We start from the raw sequence: 21,018 nt of genomic DNA, 5'->3' as shown, positions 1-21,018 counted from the left end.
GGTATTCAGACATTAGTTAATAGCATGTATCAGTGTTATAGCTACAGTCTCAAAAGGTAATGCTTTTCTCTCTGATTTATCTTTTGGAATTTTGACAGCCTGCTTTCTAGTTGATTTATTTTAAATATGCATTGAGGGATACATAGTTCACTGGATTGTTCACCACTAAGTCATTGGTTTGAATTTGGCACTAGTCCATGGTTACCTCATCTGCATCATTTAACAGCTGCATGATCATCTGTATAAATTGTCAGATAACTAATTTGAGTGATTTCAGTGGTCAAGGATTGAGCACACATATATTTATGTGTAAAAACATCATCTCAGATGATTACTCCAAAAGAGCTAATGAGGATGGAAGTGAGTGGGTGCACGTGAATGTTCATGTGGCATTTTCCTGCTACTACTATATTTATGGTAGGAAGAGAAATTTTCATCCACTAATACATATTGGTACCATTCTCAAGTCTTTTCAATGTTCAGTGATTGTTAGAAGATCAACTTTAAATATTGGGTTTTTCTTTGGGAACCAATACCTTTTTCCTGGCTGCTTTGTTCTGCTTTAATATTAGCATTATTTGTTGGAAGAGCAAGCAGTTTCTTTTCTCCCAAAGACTTCCAGATACAAATGAATCAAATCCAAATTTTCACATCTAAGAAGCAAAGAGCACCTCCTACTGTTTGCATGACTGTCAAAGTTCAGATATGTCTTCTGTGAATAAGGTGCTCTGTCTAGATTGCTGTTTTTGTGTGTTATCTCTGAGTATGTGCACAGGTGTGCTCCTAAAATGTAAAATGAAATATGACAAACTTGTTACCTCTCTTTTAAAGGCATTTTCCCTTGGATACTAACTTGCAAATCTGAAGATATGGCATTCCGGGCAGTTTTCATGTTGGTTGGAGTATTTGTTTGTTCTATCTGTGTAAAAGGATCGTCTCAGCCCCAAGCAAGAGTTTATTTAACGTTTGATGGTAAGAAAGTTGATAAATACTATGGGAAAATGTCATTTGAAAACTTTTTTAATATTTCACATTCAGATCCAAATATTAATACTAAATTAAAGATAGTAAAATATCGACTATTGATTAATTTTGAAAATATTTACTGGACTGCTTTTTTGGATGACATGGCTATTTGAAATTATTGGTTCATAGAAAAAAAGCCCTCTATTGTATTTGTCGATGAAAATGCTTGAAATATTTTCTTCCTGTTTTGAAGTATCTACTTTCTAGTCACCTGGTGTTTGAGAAGCACCCGCTGTGTGCTAATCCTTATCAGCAGAGAGGTCTATGTAGGCTTAATTATTTAAAAATTTTCTTAATAAATTTTGGTCTTACCCTCCAAACTGGTTCCTCCATATGTTGTTCAAATGGTGCTCCTTCCATTTCCAAAAGGAGGAGTTCCTGAGATTGGCAAAATCTCCTAATTAATTGAAAAGGATCTAAAAGAATAGTTGGAAATATGTTTTTAATTGCTGTTGTGTACAAATATTATCTTCAGAAGCTTAGGAAAATGGATGTGATTTCAAATTTGCTCAAACATAAAAGGTGTAAGACCCTCTGAGGGAATGGTTTGCCAAATGTATGCATGAGTTTTAATCTAAATAATTCAAACAACTTCTAGATGGATGACTTTGGTCAGTCCATGCTAATTGGACAAGAATAAAAAATGGATCAAGAAAATCATCTTGCCAATCAGGGTTATTTAGTTTATTACTTTATTACTTTTTTCAACTTTTTGTATAAACCTTAGTGTCATTGAGCATATTTTCATTTTACTTGAGAAACAGTATACTCTCAGACCTTTCTATAGCATGTCTTTGAAAAGCTTTATTATCTTGAATTTCAAAGACAGATGACTGACACTTAGCAGTCAAATGGGTATCTTTTTTCTTTCTTTCCCAGACCCTTGGAAGTGTCTTTTTTTTTTTTTTTTTTTTTAATTACTATAGCATCAGTCTACTTATACCTTTTCTTTCAAGTTGAGAACTAGGAAATATCTAATCAAACAAAAAATAAAAGCATTAGGTAGTAGTGCAATATTTCTCTTCTATATTTCTCTCAATATACATAGGAAGATGGAGTGGTCTCATAGATTCGATATCTAAACTTGTTCTGTTACATCAAAACTAACCAAAAATTTTTTTTACCCCAAAATTAACTCAAAATGTGTAAATTTCAAAAGATAATCCATCAAGTCCATTATTTGAAAACTTTACAGTTTATCTTTTATAGAGGAAATTAAGTAGTATAAAATTTTTTAAAAAGATTTTATTTATTTATTTGACAGATAGAGATCACAAGTAGGCAGAGAGTCAGTCAGAGAGAGAGAGGGAGGAGGAAGCAGGCTTTCCGCTGAGCAGAGAGCCCCATGGGGGGCTTGATCCCAGGACCCTGAGATCATGACCTGAGCTGAAGGCAGAAGCTTTAACCCACTGAGCCACCCAAGCACCCCTAAGTAGTATAAATTTTTAAAACCAAACTTCAGTACTAAGTGGGACAGTAACTGCTGTGTATAAAGTGACTAGAAGTTACGATGGGCTTTTTAAAATACTCCATGTTTAATGCTCTCAAACTGAAAACAGATTCTTGCAGAATAAGACTTACCTTAATTTATAACCTATGTAGAATACAGCATGATAAGATAAGCTATTGATCTGAGAGTTCTATAATATTTTATTCTTTCTAGGAAATAATCAAACAGAATATCACATAATTTGTTTTAAAGAGATATATCAACAGGGAGAACAAATAATGAAATTCCATAATTTCTAAATTAATACAAAAAATTCCTACAGTAAACTATATTTTAGGCATAGTATCATAGAAAAAATTCCTTGGACAAAACAGTTGTTAAAATGTATAAATTTTAATCATTAATTCATAATCATTTTGTCCAGGTGCCTTTCCCAAATTTCTTATTATTTTAAGTTTCTCATTGATTTTATGACGACTTTTCTGTGTATCACAATGAGTAACTACATTTCTTCCAAAATTATTTACTCTTAACATTAAAATATAGAACTTTATAGAGTTGACACATACATGACTATATATTAATTAAAATATATATGATATATACTTCTTTCATTTCTTTCAAAATTTGTCACTATTTTTCAGCCAAAATTTATGAGTTGGAAAATGATTCTGAAGAAATTAAAATAATATCAGCTTATATCACACAGAGGTCATTTGCCTCTTTATATTCTCTCATAATTACCTTGCCTCCTAACTCTTTTGTCTTGAATTCTTTTCCTTCACTATTACTCGGTCTTCTGCCAGTCTCTTTCTGTATGGGACTTCAGAAGAATCCTCTCAGTCTTGTCTTACAGTCCAGTTAACAATCGAAGTCAATTTAAAAATGTGTGAAACAGGGCGCCTGGGTGGCTCAGTGGGTTAAGCCGCTGCCTTCAGCTCAGGTCATGATCTCAGGGTCCTGGGATCGAGTCCCGCATCGGGTTCTCTGCTCGGCAGAGATCCTGCTTCCCTCTCTCTCTCTCTGCCTGCCTCTCCATCTACTTGTGATCTCTCTCTGTCAAATAAATAAATAAAATCTTTAAAAAAAAAAAATGTGTGAAACAAGAGAGCTCTTCTCCCATCCAAGTTTTATCCCTTCTTCTTGTGGTAGAGTGATGGACTGATAACATTTGGGAAACAATGATTTACAGATTTGCCTTCTCTATTGATCTAGTGCAAGGTCAACCAGATGGTCATCAGTCCTCTGGGAGAATGTACTTCAGATGTTATTAATTAGTTACATTTGTACCAGTTAAATCTTGAATGTTAAAGAACTGTGATTCCTATTAAATGCTACGTTTTATAATTGTTATCATTCTAATTTTTATGCCAAATAGCTTTTCAAATAAATATAAGGTTCATGCAAAGGCTTTTGATTAAGTTGAATTTTTATTAAGAAAAAATCCAGTTTGACAGAATCATATTTCATAGCATTATTGTAATTGTATTTTTTTTTTCCTCAGAAAATCTTTGGACTCTATAAGGATCATAAGGAAAGTCAAGGCTACTTATGTACAATAGACAAATTTGTGCTGCTTGTTAATATACAAGGGAAAGCATTGTTGAGATGATTTTGCCTTTATCCAATAGGGATTTTAGCACGTAGTATTTTGCAAAGCCAGAAGTAAATACTGTACACTGTGATAATAGGTATCAGTTGCACGTCATTTTACAAAAAGTCTTTGAGCTTGAGAAAAATGGAAATACTGTCTATATTTTAAAAGATATAAAATGTGATTCTAAGTTAAATGTGTTAAGTATTGTTCCTGTTTTAAAATGAGGCAGATTCTTAAAATAAGATTATTTTTTCACTTAGTAACTCAGATTGTGAATCTTAAGATATGCAAGTTATTGACATGAAGTTTTCTCTAGTATTACCTTACTATCCTCACTATGTCTGTAGGATCTGTAGTAATGTTCTTTACTTCATTTATGGAATTGATAATTTGTGTCTACTTCCTTTATGTTCTGACTGATCCATGTGGAGATGAACTTTTTCCTTTTTTATTGATCTTTTTAAAAATCAGCTTTGGTTTTGTTATTTTTATTATTATTATTATTCTGTCTAATATTTCTTTGGTATATGCTCTAAAATGAAATTGTCTTATTTCTTCTTGCTTTGTGTTTAGTTTGCTCTTCTTTTTGGAAATTCTTAACATGGAAACATAGGTCACTGATTTGAGAACTTTTTTCCTAATATAACCAGTTATGCTACAAATTTCCCTTGGTACACTGTGTAGCAGTGTTCTGCATATGTTGATAAAATGTGTTCTGATTTTCAGTCAGTTCAAAATGTCTTCTAATTGCTCCCCTTATTTTTTATTTTACTCACAAGTTATTTAGAAATATGTTGTGTAATTTGAGGATATTTGTTTTTTATATATCTTTATGTTGTGGGTCTTTGACTCAGTCTCTTGTTGTCAAAGAACATACATAATATACCTCAGGTTCTCTAAAAAACTATTAAAACTTGCTTTATGGCACTGACTATAGCCTACAAAGAAAATAATGTATATTCTGTTTTTGTCACATTGAATGTTTTATTAATGCCAATTAGATTCAATCAGTTGATGGTTTGTTATGTTTTCTATATCCTTACTGATTTTCTTTCTACTTGTTCCTTCAATTACTGACAAAAGAAAATGAATCTCCAACTATAATTATGGATTTGTCTATTTCTCTTTTCAGATCTATCAGTTTTTACTTCGTTTTTTAAAATTTCTATTATTAGATACTGACATATCCCTGATTATTCCTGGTAATAATTAGAGTTCTAAAATGTATTTTTGTCTATATATAATACTTCTACCTTTTTTGTATAATGGAAAATACCAACCAACAAAATTTTAGTTATAATTAAGAGGGAAAATGTTTGTCATCATTCTAGTGGCCTCTAGAAAGTTTTTATTAAAATACTAGGACTGTGTTTAAACATATATTTTTGATGTATGTGAAAGTGTGAGCATTTGATGTATGTGAAAATGTGAGCATTTGAATGCTGTGAGAACAGTGTTTACATGGAATATCAGGATTTTCAAACTTTGGTTCTTCACTAATTAACTCTGAAACTTTGTCAGGACCTTTGTTCTCCCAAACAGTTAATTGGGGAGCTAACTTAACTCTAAGACCCTTTAGTAACCAAATTTATAAGATGTCTAAGCTTAGTTTTGCTTTATAATATCATCTCCTTTGAGGAAGTGTTCTACAATAATTCCTTTCAATGCTTTCAAAAACATTTTGTAGGAAGGACCCGGGCAAGGGAGAGAACAAAACTAAACAAACAATTTTTAAAAATTCATGAATTTGGAAGTCATATTGAGCTGTTTTTAAATCATAGTTCCCTGCTACTTTCTGGAGATGCTACATTGGGGTAGTTACTTAATCTTTCTAATCTAGAATTTTATCATCTATAGAATGAGAATAACACAGAACTCTTTTTAAAATGAAATGAATTAAATTTGTAAATTGTGTCGTGTAGTATATAGTATATGTCTTATTAAAATACACAAAGACTTACATTAGAGTTAGTATTTATAAATTCCTTTAGGGTAAAACTATGGTCTTTTGTACTATAATTACTTCCCCTCCACTTAGTGTGGAGACTGCCACTTGCTATTTTTCAATAAATGTTGAATTAATGTACATTTTGATACTTCTAACCACTCTACCTTCCCAACTAATAGAGCCTTAGTACTCTACATCAGTCTTTCATCATGAATCTTGGTTAATTTAAAACAATGAACAGTTACTAGGTAGATCCAAAATTTCTTCATCTTAGCATTAAGATACAAGTACCGTGAGAGAAGAATTTTTGTTATTGCACAGATAGCTTTAGACTCGTATTCTGGTACATAGCTGATGGTCAAATATTTTCTATTTCCCAACTTTTCCCATGTTATACACTAGAGATTCAACATAGTCTGGGAATTCAACTTTTATATTTACTCTTTCCAGTTAATTCTCAAATCTCTTTATCTATTTCTTCTCTAAAAGACATTTCATCTCTATAAATTTTAGATGTTTTCTTTCAGAGAGTTTTTTGTGTGTTTTGATTGGAAGCCTAGTTTTCTATATTAAAGGGAAGAGACCTCATACTTCCACAGGGCCTTGACTGGTGACCTGTCAGGAATGTTGCCTTAATCCTTAATATTGTTGGCATCTATATATGCTAGTGTGTCTAGCATGTCTAGATATGTCTAGACTTTTAAAGTAATGCACAAATGCATTATTTAAGATTCTATTTTTTTAAAGTCCAGTTTTTCATGATAAACTTGAACTTAGTAAGAACCCTACCTACTTAGTTTACTTCTTATGATTATCATGGCACAGTGCATGGCTTGAAATTTTAGACAACTATTTGCCACTCTTGGAACATTTAAGAATACCATAAAACATCAGGAATGTGGAGGGCATGTAGGGTAATTTCTGACCCACTTCTGTACCATGACATGAAATATATCTGTATAAATATACCCATAAAATAAAATACAAATATAAATATATTCATAAAAATACCAAACATAGGTCATAAACATACTCCTAAAGTAATGGCTGTTAAATAGTATATTAGATTTTTTCCCCCTTTTCCTTTGTTGAGTAAATTGAAATTTACTGAGGATACTTGGTCTTTGGAATACATTTTCTGTACAGAAATGAATAGATCCTAAAGTTTATTTTAATTAAGATTTTTTTTATTTAGTTGATCTTATATGAACTAAAGAGTATTATTAAGTTACTGACAGCAAAATTTCTTGCTTGTTTATGTGTAAGATTGGATATCAACTCTAATTCAGGAGTTAACTTATCCAAAATTAAATAGTAGTTCCACCTCTGTTACCTTAAAGGCAATAATTCAGCCATGAACATGTTTTATCTGTCCAGTACAAACCTCTAAGATGTCAGACTTTTTTTTTTTTTTTTAAGTAATCCTGATAAATTCTAGATTATCGTTTATATTTGCTTGGTTTTCGATCTAGAAACATAATATCCTGAAATAAAGAAGTAGGATATTCCCACATCCCTCATCACTTTTCTCTTAGGTAAACAAGCCTGGGACACACACACACACACACACACACACCCCAAACCAAAATACAATAAAGAAGTAGGATGCACTCAGTATCCCATAGGCTTCAAAAAGCCTGTATATCATTTTACCAAACAGGCAGTAGTCTGGTTCTATTTCAAGTTTTCCTTTGGTTCAAAACTCTTGAGTTATCAGGGTGGCCGTGGAAATATATAAAGCACTTACAGAGCCACGAAAACTCAAAAATAAATTCACCAATAGTTAGATGCCTTGCAGAAAAGTCAATTATTTGTGATTGCTAATAATTCTTTGCTTGTGTTCATTAGAACAGTAAAGAGTCCCTACTACTAAACTGCCCCCCACTCCATTGAAGCCTGCGACTAATTACCTTAAACTCAAAAGGAAAATGACAGTTAAAAGATTGAAACTTTATAAAGATTTCTACCATTTGGATACATTTTTTCCTTACCTTATATTTGCCAATTTTCTGACTCAGGGTTGAGTTTTACATTTACATGTGTATGATGGTGGCTTAAAAACATAAAAATGTCAGTTTGAGTTCTATTGAGAAGCAAGCATATGAAGTGTAGAGACTAAGCTTGCATAGGATTATCAGTTCTTTCAGTGATTTACTTTGTGATTCTTTTTTACCTTCTTTCGGTGCTCAATTTTCATTAATAAAATTGTCAAAGTCTCCAGGTCATCGATAGTATATAAATGAAAGATGATGGAATTTTACAAAACATCTTTTATCTTTTAATATCTGCCTCATTTGACAAGAAGCTTAATTAAACGACAAATAAAAGGACCCCTGTGAACTAGTGAGCTTAACCTGAAAGCTGATGAATTGTTGTTGGACAATAAACTCAAAATAATAAATTGTCTCTTTATGGACTCTGGTAGCATTAACATTACAAGGCACATTTGTTGAAGACAGTTTCTCTTATGGTTGCCCAAGAGATAAAAATAAAGCCAATTGTTCTTGATTTCTCCATTAATCTTGGGGAAAGCTCATTCAGATTGTATTGAATCTTCTGAAATATTTAGTTCTTGGGAAAATCTGTGTTGATGCAGTTTATTTTAATTCCCCTTCTGATAGTTTCACTTAAATGTCAGTTAAACATCTTTAAGAACACCTGCATATTTAATAAAATCAAACTCACAAGACATGCTGCTGTGAGTAAGAAATTCTGCATTCTTCCCCCTGTGAGAGTGTTTTTGAAATCAGGAAGGGATTGATGAATACAAGTGTGAGTAGGACATCACCTAAATCATAAAGACTTTTAAGTAGAGTAGCACTGAATTGTGATATAAAGAACCAGTTAAAACTGTTATACTGAGAACAGAAGATGAGAAGAAATTGCTAAGAAATTTTGTATGTCTGTTTTTCCCTATAATATATATTGGTATAAGATTCTAGTAGTCCAAATAAAACAAAATCTCTTTCATAGTCTTGAATTAGAGAAGTTTTAAGTAGAGCAAGGAAAGTCTCTTGAGAAGTATTAGGATAGAAATACGTTACAATGATGTGTTCTTTTAAAGATTTTGGATAAAAGTTGAAAATTCTTATTTTCCTCTCATAAAAAGAGTAATTCTTGCTCTCGGTGAGTTTTGTCAAATTCCAGTAAGCTTAGTTCTGTTGCCAAAAGATGATGCTGTGATGTTAAGCCATTTCTAAAGGTACAGGGTTCCTGCAACTACAAACAAGGATGGGATGCTCCAGTGATATGATATTAAAAGAGTGAGCTTTTGTTCTGCGTTTTTTCAGTCATCTCGCCAAAGCACTTCCCTAAAAAAAGTGTGTCTATTCCATGATTATCCATAGATATGTATAAACAATTATGATTTTATACATTACTCATTGCTCACCATGATAAATGTAGTCGCCATTTGTCACCATAAAATGTTATTACAGTATTATTTAGTATATTCCCTATGTTGTACTTTTCATCTCTGTAACTTGTTTGTTTTATAACTGGAAGTTTGTACCTCTTAATCTCCTTCACCTGTTCTGCCCATCCCCCCCACCTTCCTCTTCTCTTGAAACCACCAGTTTTCTGTATTTACCAGTTTTTTGTTTGTTTGTTCATTTGTTTTGTTTTATGTAAGTGAAATAATATGGCATTTGTCTTTTTCTGACTTACTTCACTTAGAATAATGCCCTCTAAGTCTATCCATGTTATTGTAAATAATAAGATTTCATTCCTTTTTATGGCTAAGTAATGGTCCCGTGTGTGTGCGCGCACGCACGTATGTGTGTGTGTGTGTGTACACTACAGCTTCTTTATCCTTTCATTTATTGATGGACACTTATGTAACCTCCATATTTTGGCTATTGCAAATAATGTTGTAATAAACATAGGGGTGCTGGTATCTTTTCAAATTAGTGTTTTTGTTTTCTTTGGGTAAATACCCAGAAATGGAATTCCTGGGTCAAATGATATTTCTATTTTTTTAATTTTTTGAGGACACTCCATACTGTTTTCCTAAAGGCTGCCCCAGTTTTCAATCCTGCCAACAGTACACGAAGCTTCCCTTTCCTCCACATCCTTGGCAAGACCTGTTACTTCTTGTCTTTTTGATACTAGCCATTCTGACAGGTATGAGGTAATAGCTTATTATAATTTTGGTTTGTATTTCTGTGATGATTAAGTAATGTTGAGCATCTTTTCATGTGTTTTAGACCATCTGTTTGTCTTTGGAGAAAGGTCTGTCCAGGGCCTCTGCTAATTTGTCATTGAATTGGGGGGTTTTTTGGTGTTGAGTTGTTTAAATTCTTTATATATTTTGAATATTAAGCTCTTATTGGATATGTCAGTTGCAAACATACGCTCCCCCACAGTAGATTGCCTTTTCATTTTGTTGATGGTTTCCTTCATTGTGCAAAAGCTTTTGAGTTTGATATGGCCCTCATTGTCTATTTTCGTTTTTGTTTCCCCTGCCTGAGGAGAAAGATCCAGAAAAATATTGTTAAGACTGATGTCCAAGAGATTACTGCCCATGTTTTCTTCTAGGAGTTTTATGGTTTCAGGTCTCACATCTAGTCCTTAATCCATCCTGAGTTTATTCTTGTATGTGGTGTAAGACAGTGGTCTACTGTCATTCTTTTGCATGTGGCTGGCTGATTTTTCCCAACACCATTTATTGAAGATATTGTCTTTTCCCTATTGTATATTCTTGCTTCCTTTGCACAGATTAATTGACCATATAAGTATGGGTTTATTTTCTCACTCTCTGTCATGTTCCTTTGATCTATGTGTCTATTTTTGTGCCAGTACCATACTCTCTGTTTTGAAATCTGGGTTGTGATACCTCCAATTTTGTTCTTCCTTTTCAAGACTTCTCTTGTTATTCAGGGTCTTTTGAGGTTCCATACAAATTTTAGGATTATTTGTTTTAGTTCGGTGAAAAATACTGTTGGTATCTGATAAGGGATTACGTTGAATCTGCGGATTGCTTTAGATAGCTTATTTTAAATTTGTTTACAGATTGATCAAATATTTTGATGTTATTCATATATATAGATTAAAAATATATATTACATACCTTTCTTTGCAATTTTGATTTTGAAGAACATACTTAGAACTAAAGATAGGCATTTTTCCATTCTTCTTAGATGTATGATATTTTGTCTTCTGTTTTTTCAAAGTACTTCTGATAATTTATTTGTATTTGTTATAATAATCACTAACATTAATATTGCCTTTGTGCCAGGCTTTATTTTTAATTCTCTAAACAAGACTGTGAATTAGGTACTATTTTTATCCTCATAAAATGGAGAATCCAAGAAAGTCACTTGCCTGAGGTCACAGGGATGGAAAAGAACACACACACAAAAACACAGCAATCAGACTCCAGAGCTAGAGCCATTTCAGTAGATGCTACTAGAATTAGTTTTAAGACTCACAAAATCACAGTTAAACTCACATTATCATGTTAAAGGTGTCACAATAGACTTCTTCTTTTTCTTTTAGAATATCCTTCCTTCCTGAAAATAAAGGAAATAAAATTCACTCTCTATACCATCCCTAAGTACCCCTTCAATTCTGGATTCATCAAGGTGAGGATAAGGGAATTAACTCCTGTGGAATGTTCTTCTTTCATTGCAGGAGATAAGGTCTTCCTTTGTGGCTAAGGGAGCAAGTACGAGCTAAGACAAAGGATAGCTATAGGAAAATTTATTATTCATTCCCTTTAGCTAACCGTGCAAATTTATCAGAGTAGTGTCTTCATAAGTTCAATAAAACCTACATTTTCTCTTAAAGAAAAAAATAAAAAAATAAAAAAAAATAATAAAAAAATTTAAAAATGTTCTTTTTTATGGATACCATTGCAGCATCCACTAAAGAGAGCACTGAGATATGCTCCATTTTTCCATTTCTTCAATATCTTTTATGTGACAAGGTATAAGAAACTATCATCTTGGTTTTAGTTCCATTACTGTCAAAAATAAAAGTATTGAGATAAAGAGCTGTGAGCTTTGGGCAATTTCCAGCACCCTTTTGCCTTCTGTACTTTCATTTATATATTCCTGAGGACCACTGTTGCTAATGAAAACAAATTTAAAAGCAAGGAACGGAAAAGTTAGACATTTTCTGACACAGACTATGAGTTGGCAAGAAGGGCACATAAAAGGCAGAGCTAAGTGCTGAGCTGTGTGCTATTTTAGGGCAGTGCTCTCCCCGAAACAATGTGCTGAGCTATAAAAGATGGCAAGTTCATCCTACATTTCCAAGGTGCATGCTTCTCCAAAGCTATCACTTCAGTCTTCCCTCCTTATTAAGTGGGAATTAACTGCCTTTGAGAACTCTGTAGTGAAATGTTACTGTTGCAGAGTGCTTTTCACTTTTTGGAGGATTTCCATTTTTATGTCATTTATTACAGAATGCCTATGAAGTTGTTAGGCGTGAAGGCCCAGAGAGGGTAAGGACTTCCAGCCCATTGGTGACAGAGGCACGACTGGAGGAAATGGTATAAGAAGAGAAACGTTACTTATAGCTGTGCTTGTAGAGAATTCTGCAAATGTGTATTATAAAATCTTCAGAAATACCAAGCCATTAATAGGAATTTTAACAGATTTGCCTCATGTGATTTGCTTCCCAAAGTATGTGCAACACTGCACCCTTAACATTCCCTAAATTTTCAATTAACTACTGTTTTTTAGCAATAATTTGTGGATTATTATGTCAAATTTTAAATATATTTTAACACTGTATTAGAAACATTTCTGAGTTTTCTGAGGAAAGAGTGAGGCTATACATAAAGTCAAAAATTCATATTTTTATTTGTGTCTAATTCATGTAAGTTAATGAACATACCTTCTTTGTCTTGCCTTTCTCAAATTATAACTCCCATAAGTCAAGAGTTTTGATTGTTGTGCTGTGTACATCAGGATACCATGTTCCTCTTTGTCAACACCTAGAATAGAATATTCTACTCTGTTCGTTTATGTATTGTCTTAGCAGGAAAACAATCATTAATCTTATGTCCTAGTTTGAAGTGATGTCATTGAAAATGCCTAGTATTCTTGCCTTTCTCAATTTTAGCACTTGCTGGCATTTAAGATTCTAGATTAAAAAGTATGAAATATTCTACCTAATTAATTCCTATTTTACTATCTCACTGAAATGCTTTCCTTAGAAAAAATGAACGAGTACTAGAGTTTCAATATAAGATTACTCATATTTAATCTTCTATATAATGTAATGGCTAATGTCAAGTCTCTAGTCTCTATGGACTTGATAAACCAAAGAATCAAAGTAATATAATTTTGCAACAGATAATTGCTATTCCTCTAAGAAGAGGGTCAAACTACTGATCTCATCAAAACAAAATAAAACACGTTGATTCTCTGTAGGAGTAATAGCACTAAACAGTTGCTGAATTCTTTCAAGAAAAATATCTTATTTCCTTAGCATGGAGTTTCATGTTCTAAAGATAGAATCAGTTATGGAGAGGGGATGTATATCTGAGTAAAAATAAATGTACTGTCTATACACACACATACATACATACACACACACATGTATGCCGCGAGTAAAGATCTATTGTGTTTTGCTACTGATTAAGTCTTTCCTGAGCATATACTGTCTTGTAAATGCATAAAACAAAAGTTGAGAAGTCAGGAAAAAAGCTACTGTATAACTGGTATAATTTTTAATGTATGATTTATGCTTTCTTATGTTAAATTTCAAATACCACAAATTTATACTTACACAATAATGTGGTGATTAGTTTGGCAAATACTGTAGTTCTTAACGTATTACTGCAACACAGGTGTACATAGAGTAACAGCTCAGGGCAAGTGAGCTGAGGAGCAGAGGAAGAAACTCTAGTGACTTCTGTCTTTGAGCCTTGCCTCCTTCCCATCACTGACGGTTAGTAATGGTGAGAACAAAAGGATTCGCTGACCCTGCCGGAAGAAGGTAATCCATGGTTACTACAGATAATAGGAACCGGAGCCTACAGGGAATGAATGGGGCGAATCATATGCACATACACCACAAATATCTAAATCGGCTCCCTATGCTTGCTGCCTTTACAGCCAGTGAAGTCTAGCTGCCCAGGTTGCTCATGTTACTATAGTTAGCATGAATTGCCAAGGAATTAGCAGATTTCCAATTATAGCATATGAAACATAATCTTTTTTTACATGCTATGTTTTCTAAAATCTTGATTTCACAAAATTTAGCTTAGAAAAGACATTATCTCTTTTGTAAATAGACATCATTTTGTACAAACTATGTGAGGTGCACCAAACTGGCACTTCATTCATTACTGAAATTTGATAGTGCACACGAGTCTGAAAATTTTAAGACTGCACTAGCAAAATTAGAAACCGAGAGTAAAGGGAGTCTAGTACCCTAGTATTCCTGACCTTCCTTCTTTGGCTCAGGTAGAGGGGGTGTGTGTGGCCAGGGTTCTCTCAAGTGTAAGAGACCTTTACATATAAAAACACAATTCCAGCAGAACTGTCATTCTTAACACAGGGACCTTTTGTGTAATGAATAAGTGAATAGTACCAAAGTGATTATAAAATGGACTTGTATAAACGAAATAACATTTATATTGAATTTCATTACGAAATTAAAGTTATGTCTGTAGGTATTCAAATCGTCAATAGACTGCCTTGAAAAACTTTCAATGAAAGAACTTAAGATGATGACCAGGCATGGAGAAATTCTGATAATATGATCCAGTGAATATTTTGGAGCTCTTTTTATAACTTTCCAACCTCTTAAATACACAGTAGTTGTTATAATGCAAGCAAAAACAAAAACCTCATGGCTTAAGTTATTCCTTGGTTTGAAAAGACTTACTGGATAATTTATTTTGGGTTACTTGCCAATAAGAGCCTTAAACATTCTCTAAACATTATCAACCTAGCTCTGTATTTACATGTAACTGTTATTATGTAATAATGATGCAAACAGTGGGGAGCAATTGGAATCTCATTGGTACCCCATACAAATCTGGCTTTAAATAGAAGTACTCTTTCTCCCATCAAAAACTTCCAACTTTTGCTGGTCCATCCAGCTAGATTGTTGCTACATAAATTCATACTCATGAGCTTTTTTTTTCTTCCTTTTCCCTGAACAGTAATACTCACAGCATTCCAAGAGACCAGAACATTAAGCAGGAATAAAACAATGAGTTTATTGTCATCACCAAAAGGAACATTTTGAATTTTATTAGAAGAAACCAATTAAGATGTTACTTTCAAGCACAGGGCTTGGCATGGCTTCAGAAAGTTACTTCCTGGAATCGGGCAGGGGTTTAGATGGCACAGAGAGAAGATCTTTAGCTTAACATCTTGACAGCTTTAATGCACATGCAACTGGGATTTTTCTCTGTACGCTGATTCTCTTAAAAGCATGCTTCCTGCCACTATTCAACATAATTGCATCAATTCCATTTTCCATTAGTACTCAAAACCTGCTGATATGACTGGAGTTGTAAAACCTTTGTGTGAAAATCTAATTATGCATCTTTTTTTTTTTTCCCCCGGAGGATCTTATAATGCATATGTTGTATGCAGTTGTATGTTTCTTTATTTTGATATCTAAAGTAGGATAAGCAAAGAGATCTTTATGCCAGTATTTTATACTTTGGTTATTCATTTAATTGTATCAATAATAGTGGTGTAAACAATTTTCTATTGAGGGAGGAAGAGAACATTCAATAGGCTATATTTTGTTAAAGAAAGAGCAGTTATTGCTTTGCTGTAGAATAATAAAATATGCTCATTTCAGGTGAAAGGGAAGGATTGCTTCTCCTCATTTAGGCCTATAAAAGCTATATCTTTTTAGTAATTTATTTATTTTCAGCAGTTTGCCTTTATAGAATCTTGTATGAAATTATTCACAAAATGGTGAAAGCCTCAGAGCCCAGGTGCTGATGGAATGTGTAGTAGGAATTGAGTTAAAGGTGGCCTAGTGTTAAGATATGTCATTCACTTATGCTTCGGAAATGAAATTCAGTGCCTTCAGCACTTAGGTGAAGTGATCTTTAAAACAAATAACCATCTTTGGTTTCCAATTTTTACAATAAATATTTTATACTAAAATAGAGTTTTAAAACCTTTACAAAAATTGCTTCTGGGTTAAAAAAAAAAAAAAAAAAAGTTGGGTTTTTTTTTTTTTAGAACTAAAGATAAATTTGATGAGGTCCCTTAATAGCTTAGATCTTTTTCGAGGTATACAAGTAAATCTATATTAAGTGCCAACAGTACAAATTATGTTCACCTTAAAGTGAAAGCTGGGAAATCTGCTTAGAATTGATTGTTGGCAAATTATGGGTCAATATGAGAAAAAGCTTTTAGGCTTTTATAAATAATGTTGTGTCCATCTGTTTCTTATTCCTTTGTTCCCCATTCATCCTCCCTACTTTAGATAGATTCCATTAATGCATCATTTCAATTAAAAAAAAAAAAGACCCAATGAACTGCACGGAATTCCAGGAATATTTTACAGTACCCACCTTGTGCAATGTTGTGTGGTACAGCTTTCAGTATAAAAAGAAGTATGGCATGAATCCTCTCCGTGGTGACCATCCATTCTAGTCAGCAGGATACGCCATCTACATAAACAAGTGTTACACCAGGCACACCCGGCCATAAAAGAGGCACAAACAATACATAGAAGAGGTCAGTTTCGAAATAGAAACATTATCTTAAATTGGCTTTAAACCCGTTGTGGGCATTAATCATTCTGCTTATAGGGGTTAGAGTTTTCATCATGGCTAGAAACTAGATTGAGAGGGGAGTTCAGTTGGAATGCCAAAGAGGAGGTATTTGCACTTGAGGAGAGGTCTCAAAGCCTCTGAGGCAAAGCACTTTTGCTGGGTTTTCTTTTCTTTTGTCTTGTTTTATTTACCTCCAGATTGCCCTTAGTGTCTGTAACTATGCAGAATCATTATCTCTACCTGATCAGTTGACAAACAGCTTGACTCCAGTTTGCCAAATTGTCTTTAAATGCCCTGCATTAAAAATCCTAAACTGTATATAGTGGGGGTAGGGATGGGGAACAGGTTTTATCCTCTCCAGTTCTTGATTTCCAAATTTCTACTTTGCTCACTCTCCAGAGCAAGTGCTCTTACTATCTCTACTCTCTCTCCTTCTCCCCTTCCCTCCCTCTCCTCCCCGCCCCTCCCCCCCCACAATCTCAGCCATATTTGAGGGATAGAATGAAGGACCCAGACCAGAGGTTCAAGATAATTAGATCTTCAGAAATATCTTCCATGCCCCAAAATGAATTCCATACCAGAGGTCGTGCTTTCTCTGAGCTTTCATTCCCATCAGCAGTTTGCCACTCCATCATCATAAGTCTATAAGACAGAAAAAATTAAGCCAGGGGAAAAAAAAAAAAAATCAGCAATTCTGAGTTTTGGGAATCATGGCTTAGGTTAAACCTAAGACCTCAGAACAGTGATTCTCAACACTGGCTACACATTAGAGTCATCTGGGAGCTTTAAAATCCTGATGCCCAGACCACACCCAGAGCCATTGAGTCAGTTTATCTAGTGATGAGGCATAGAAACTCGTGTTTTTAAACTATTCCAGACAATTCCAGTCTGCAGTCATGTTAGGAATCACTGTCCCAAATCCCTAAAGTTCAGTTTCTATGAGAGAACATGAAATCTCCCAGGAATTTTTAAAAATGAAAGAGAGCTGTAGACAGCCTGTTGCTCTAGTGGTATCCAAGATAGTGCTAAACAGTAAATTTTAGCTCCTTTACTCAACAATTAAGATTTTCAGTGCCAGAGAAATCATCATTAGTGTAGCCATAATGAGCTTGAGGGTTGACAACCCATTAAGAATGAACAGATAACAGGGCGCCTGGGTGGCTCTGTTGTTAAGGCTGCCTTCAGTTCTGGTCATGATCCCAGGGTGCTGGGATCAAGCCCCACATCAGGCTCCCTGCTCATCAGGAAGCCTTCTTCTCCCTCTCCAACCCCCCCTCCTTGTGTTCTCTCTCTTGCTGTCTCTCTCTCTGTCAAATAAATAAGTACAATCTTTAAGAAAAAAAAAAAGTGTGAACAGATATCCTTCATTTCTATGTGAAATGTGAAGATCTGTTTCAAAGCCACAACCTAGAAAATTGTGTTCTACTTTTATTTCCTTTATATTTTGAAATGTAGGGACATCTGACATCTCACCAAGGTTCTTGATAACCTAAGCTAGGTCTTGATTTATGTTACATCACTGGTCATAGAGTATGCTGCTAAGAATATTAAATAAAGTTTTGTGTAATGGATACTCTCTCCTAGACAATTTCATTTGTATGTGCTTTGTGTCACCCTCCAGAAGGTGAAGAGCTTCAGATAGTGGTAGAGGTAGGGAGAGGTGTAAGAAAAGGAAGCTTTCTTCTCAGGAAAAAAAAAAATGTGTCACCTATGGCAGTGGGAACACATTCTGTTCTTTTTTCCTATATCCTTCTTTTCCAGGCTCTTCAATGAGCATAGATGCTATTATATTTGCATTAGTGATGAAGAGTACTGGAGGGGAGCCGAAGTAGGTCAGTGAATCAAACTCTGTCTAGCTCTGAGTTCCAGGATCATGAAGGGCCAATGATTCAGAGACCTTTCTTAATAAATACACTTTTAACCTTCTTCTTAGAGAATTATGTTGGTTTAGGTCTCTGGGCTTAGTAGTGTCATCCTATTATTGCCATGTGGGCAGAAAAGATATGGCTTTTATTAGCTTATGAAACGTATCTGCATACTTAACAAATCAGAAGATTTCTGGAGTAAAATACCATGTGTAAGGGTAATGAGAGAGAAATTTAAAAAGCCATGTTACAAGCGGATCAATAAACAGAACACAAAAGTACTTGAGGCCTTTGAAGAGTCAGTATTGACTCTAAAGGATATGTCATGTTTACTTGTTTATATTAAAACAACATGAATTAAAAACAGCCATTCTCAGGAGCTTTATGGTATATGTTTCAGTGTACCAATATGATGTCTTTCATTAGAGGGGAAAAAACTGTTTTCGTGGAAGATAGAAGTTTAACACCTGAAATGCACAGTATGCATAAAATGGGCAAATTCCAGAAAGCACATTTTGCTCACTGGATGCAGTTTATGAAGGAGAAGAAAATTAACTACTTATTAACGAAACAACAATGGTATTCTAGGACATTGTATGCTTTTAGGATTCCAGTCACATCAAACTAAGGTTTTGGTTTTTTTTCCCCTAAGATTCCACCTGTAACTTTATTGACTGATCTTTAATGGAAAGAAATATATTTTGCCTTTTTAAAAAGAAATGATTAGATGTAGTGTACTCCTATTATTTAGGACTTGGTAGCAAGTCTTGCAAAGTATATAAACAAAGCAAAGCAAACGAAAAACTGACAAATAACTAAATAATGGCTTGAAATATTTCCAGAAATCAAATACCAATGTCTGGCTTCATAGACTTTATGAATACAACTCAGTGTATCAAAATGCAAATTTCACAAATGGAACATTCTTTTGTAAAATAGCCACATTTGTAAATTTTAGGGTCATGAGTGAAGGGAATGTTTCCCTTATCATTTATTTGTTTGGGAAAATCATTTATAAAATTCAAGTCATCATTTAATTCTAACATGACAAATGGAAAAATTGCTTGACTTTTTAAATACTGTACAGGTTCCTAATTTATTTCTGGAGTTAATCCACCAAAATGAAGTATAGTAATTCCTTGTACCACCCTCTGTAACAGGCAAAACTGTGACTCATTTCCCCAACCCAATTATGCCAGATTGTTTAGTGCAGTGTAACAAAATGAGGTATTAAATTGCAGTATTTCCCAATTTATTTTTAAGCCACTGAGGCAATATATCCAACATCTTCTCTTCCAGGGAAAACACACTAAAATACTGATTATACACTTTTCACATTTCATTCTTGTGTCTGTGTTATCTCAGTAGTAAAGAGGAAAAAAGTGATGGAGAGTTTATAGGGCAGTGCAATGAACTAGTCATGGAAGAACTAAATTTTATGCATTCACTTGTTACGTAGAAGGATTTTATTTTTCACATTTAACGGACAATTTACAGGATAGTAGTGAATAGTCCCTCCTAACTATTATCTTTGCCCAGTTAAATCAAAAGGAACAACTGTTTCTGTTTTGTAAATGCTGTACAGCTAAGGCAAGTAGGTCAGGCTTAGGAGTAGAGTGCCTGGGTTTAAAATATCCCTCCACCAGTTAGAAACCATATTAACTCATGGCAATTCCCTCAGCTTCCCTAGACTTTATTTACTAGGCAGTAAGGATAAATTAGTTCTTATTAGTTCTTATTAGTTCTTTATTATGAATATTAAATGTTTTATAATGTATGTAAAACATTTAGCAAGACATGACACACAGTAAAAGTATACTAAATGTTAGTATAACTAAATGTTATTTTTATAATTTTGCATAAAGCCGAGGGAGTTAAAAAATGACTAGGATATACTCCATGCCCTTAAGAAATATATTGTCTGTTTATATTAAGAAACATTATTCTAGATGTGGAAAACTTGTGGGTCACTGGCCTAAAAAAGAATGTTCTTAGCTCCATAATATTTAAAAATGAATTAGCCGGGACGCCTGGGTGGCTCAGTTGGTTGAGCGGCTGCCTTCGGCTCGGGTCATGGTCCCAGCGTCCTGGGATCGAGTCCCACATTGGGCTCCTTGCTCGGCGGGGAGCCTGCTTCTCCCTCTGCCTCTGCCTGCCACTCTGTCTGCCTGTGCTCATGCGCGCTCTCTCTCTCTCTCTCTCTCACAGGTGAATAGATAGAGTCTTTGAAAAAAAAAAATGAATTAGCCAACTGAACATAGTAAAATAATAAAAATTAAAATATTTAACAAAAAATGAATTAGCTGCTAACAAGTAAGAGTCAGATTTTCATTGATGGTGTGTATTTGTCATTGTTCTTAAGAAGTCAGAAGACCTAGGAAGGACAGATGGGAACTGAGTAGGGTTGCCCCCTTCTAGCCTTGTTTC

The 21,018-nt window shown here is 34.0% G+C and overlaps 1 protein-coding gene across 2 annotated transcripts in view; it reads left to right on the top strand.

Moving 5' to 3' along the window:
• Positions 1–21,018, top strand: part of SEMA3C (semaphorin 3C) — a 205,004-nt gene that overhangs the window by 1,553 nt on the left and 182,433 nt on the right. For both annotated transcript variants that reach the window (XM_047694856.1, XM_047694855.1), the window contains exon 2: positions 832–972. In XM_047694856.1, the coding sequence (XP_047550812.1) occupies positions 870–972 (103 nt within the window). In that variant the 5' untranslated portion in view covers positions 832–869. The remainder of the gene's footprint in view (positions 1–831; positions 973–21,018) is intronic.

This window comes from Lutra lutra, chromosome 11 (genome assembly GCF_902655055.1).
Source record: "Lutra lutra chromosome 11, mLutLut1.2, whole genome shotgun sequence".
Classification (NCBI taxonomy): Eukaryota; Metazoa; Chordata; class Mammalia; order Carnivora; family Mustelidae; genus Lutra; species Lutra lutra.
Note: the sequence above shows the minus strand (reverse complement) of the source record. Positions and strands in the feature narration are given on the sequence as shown.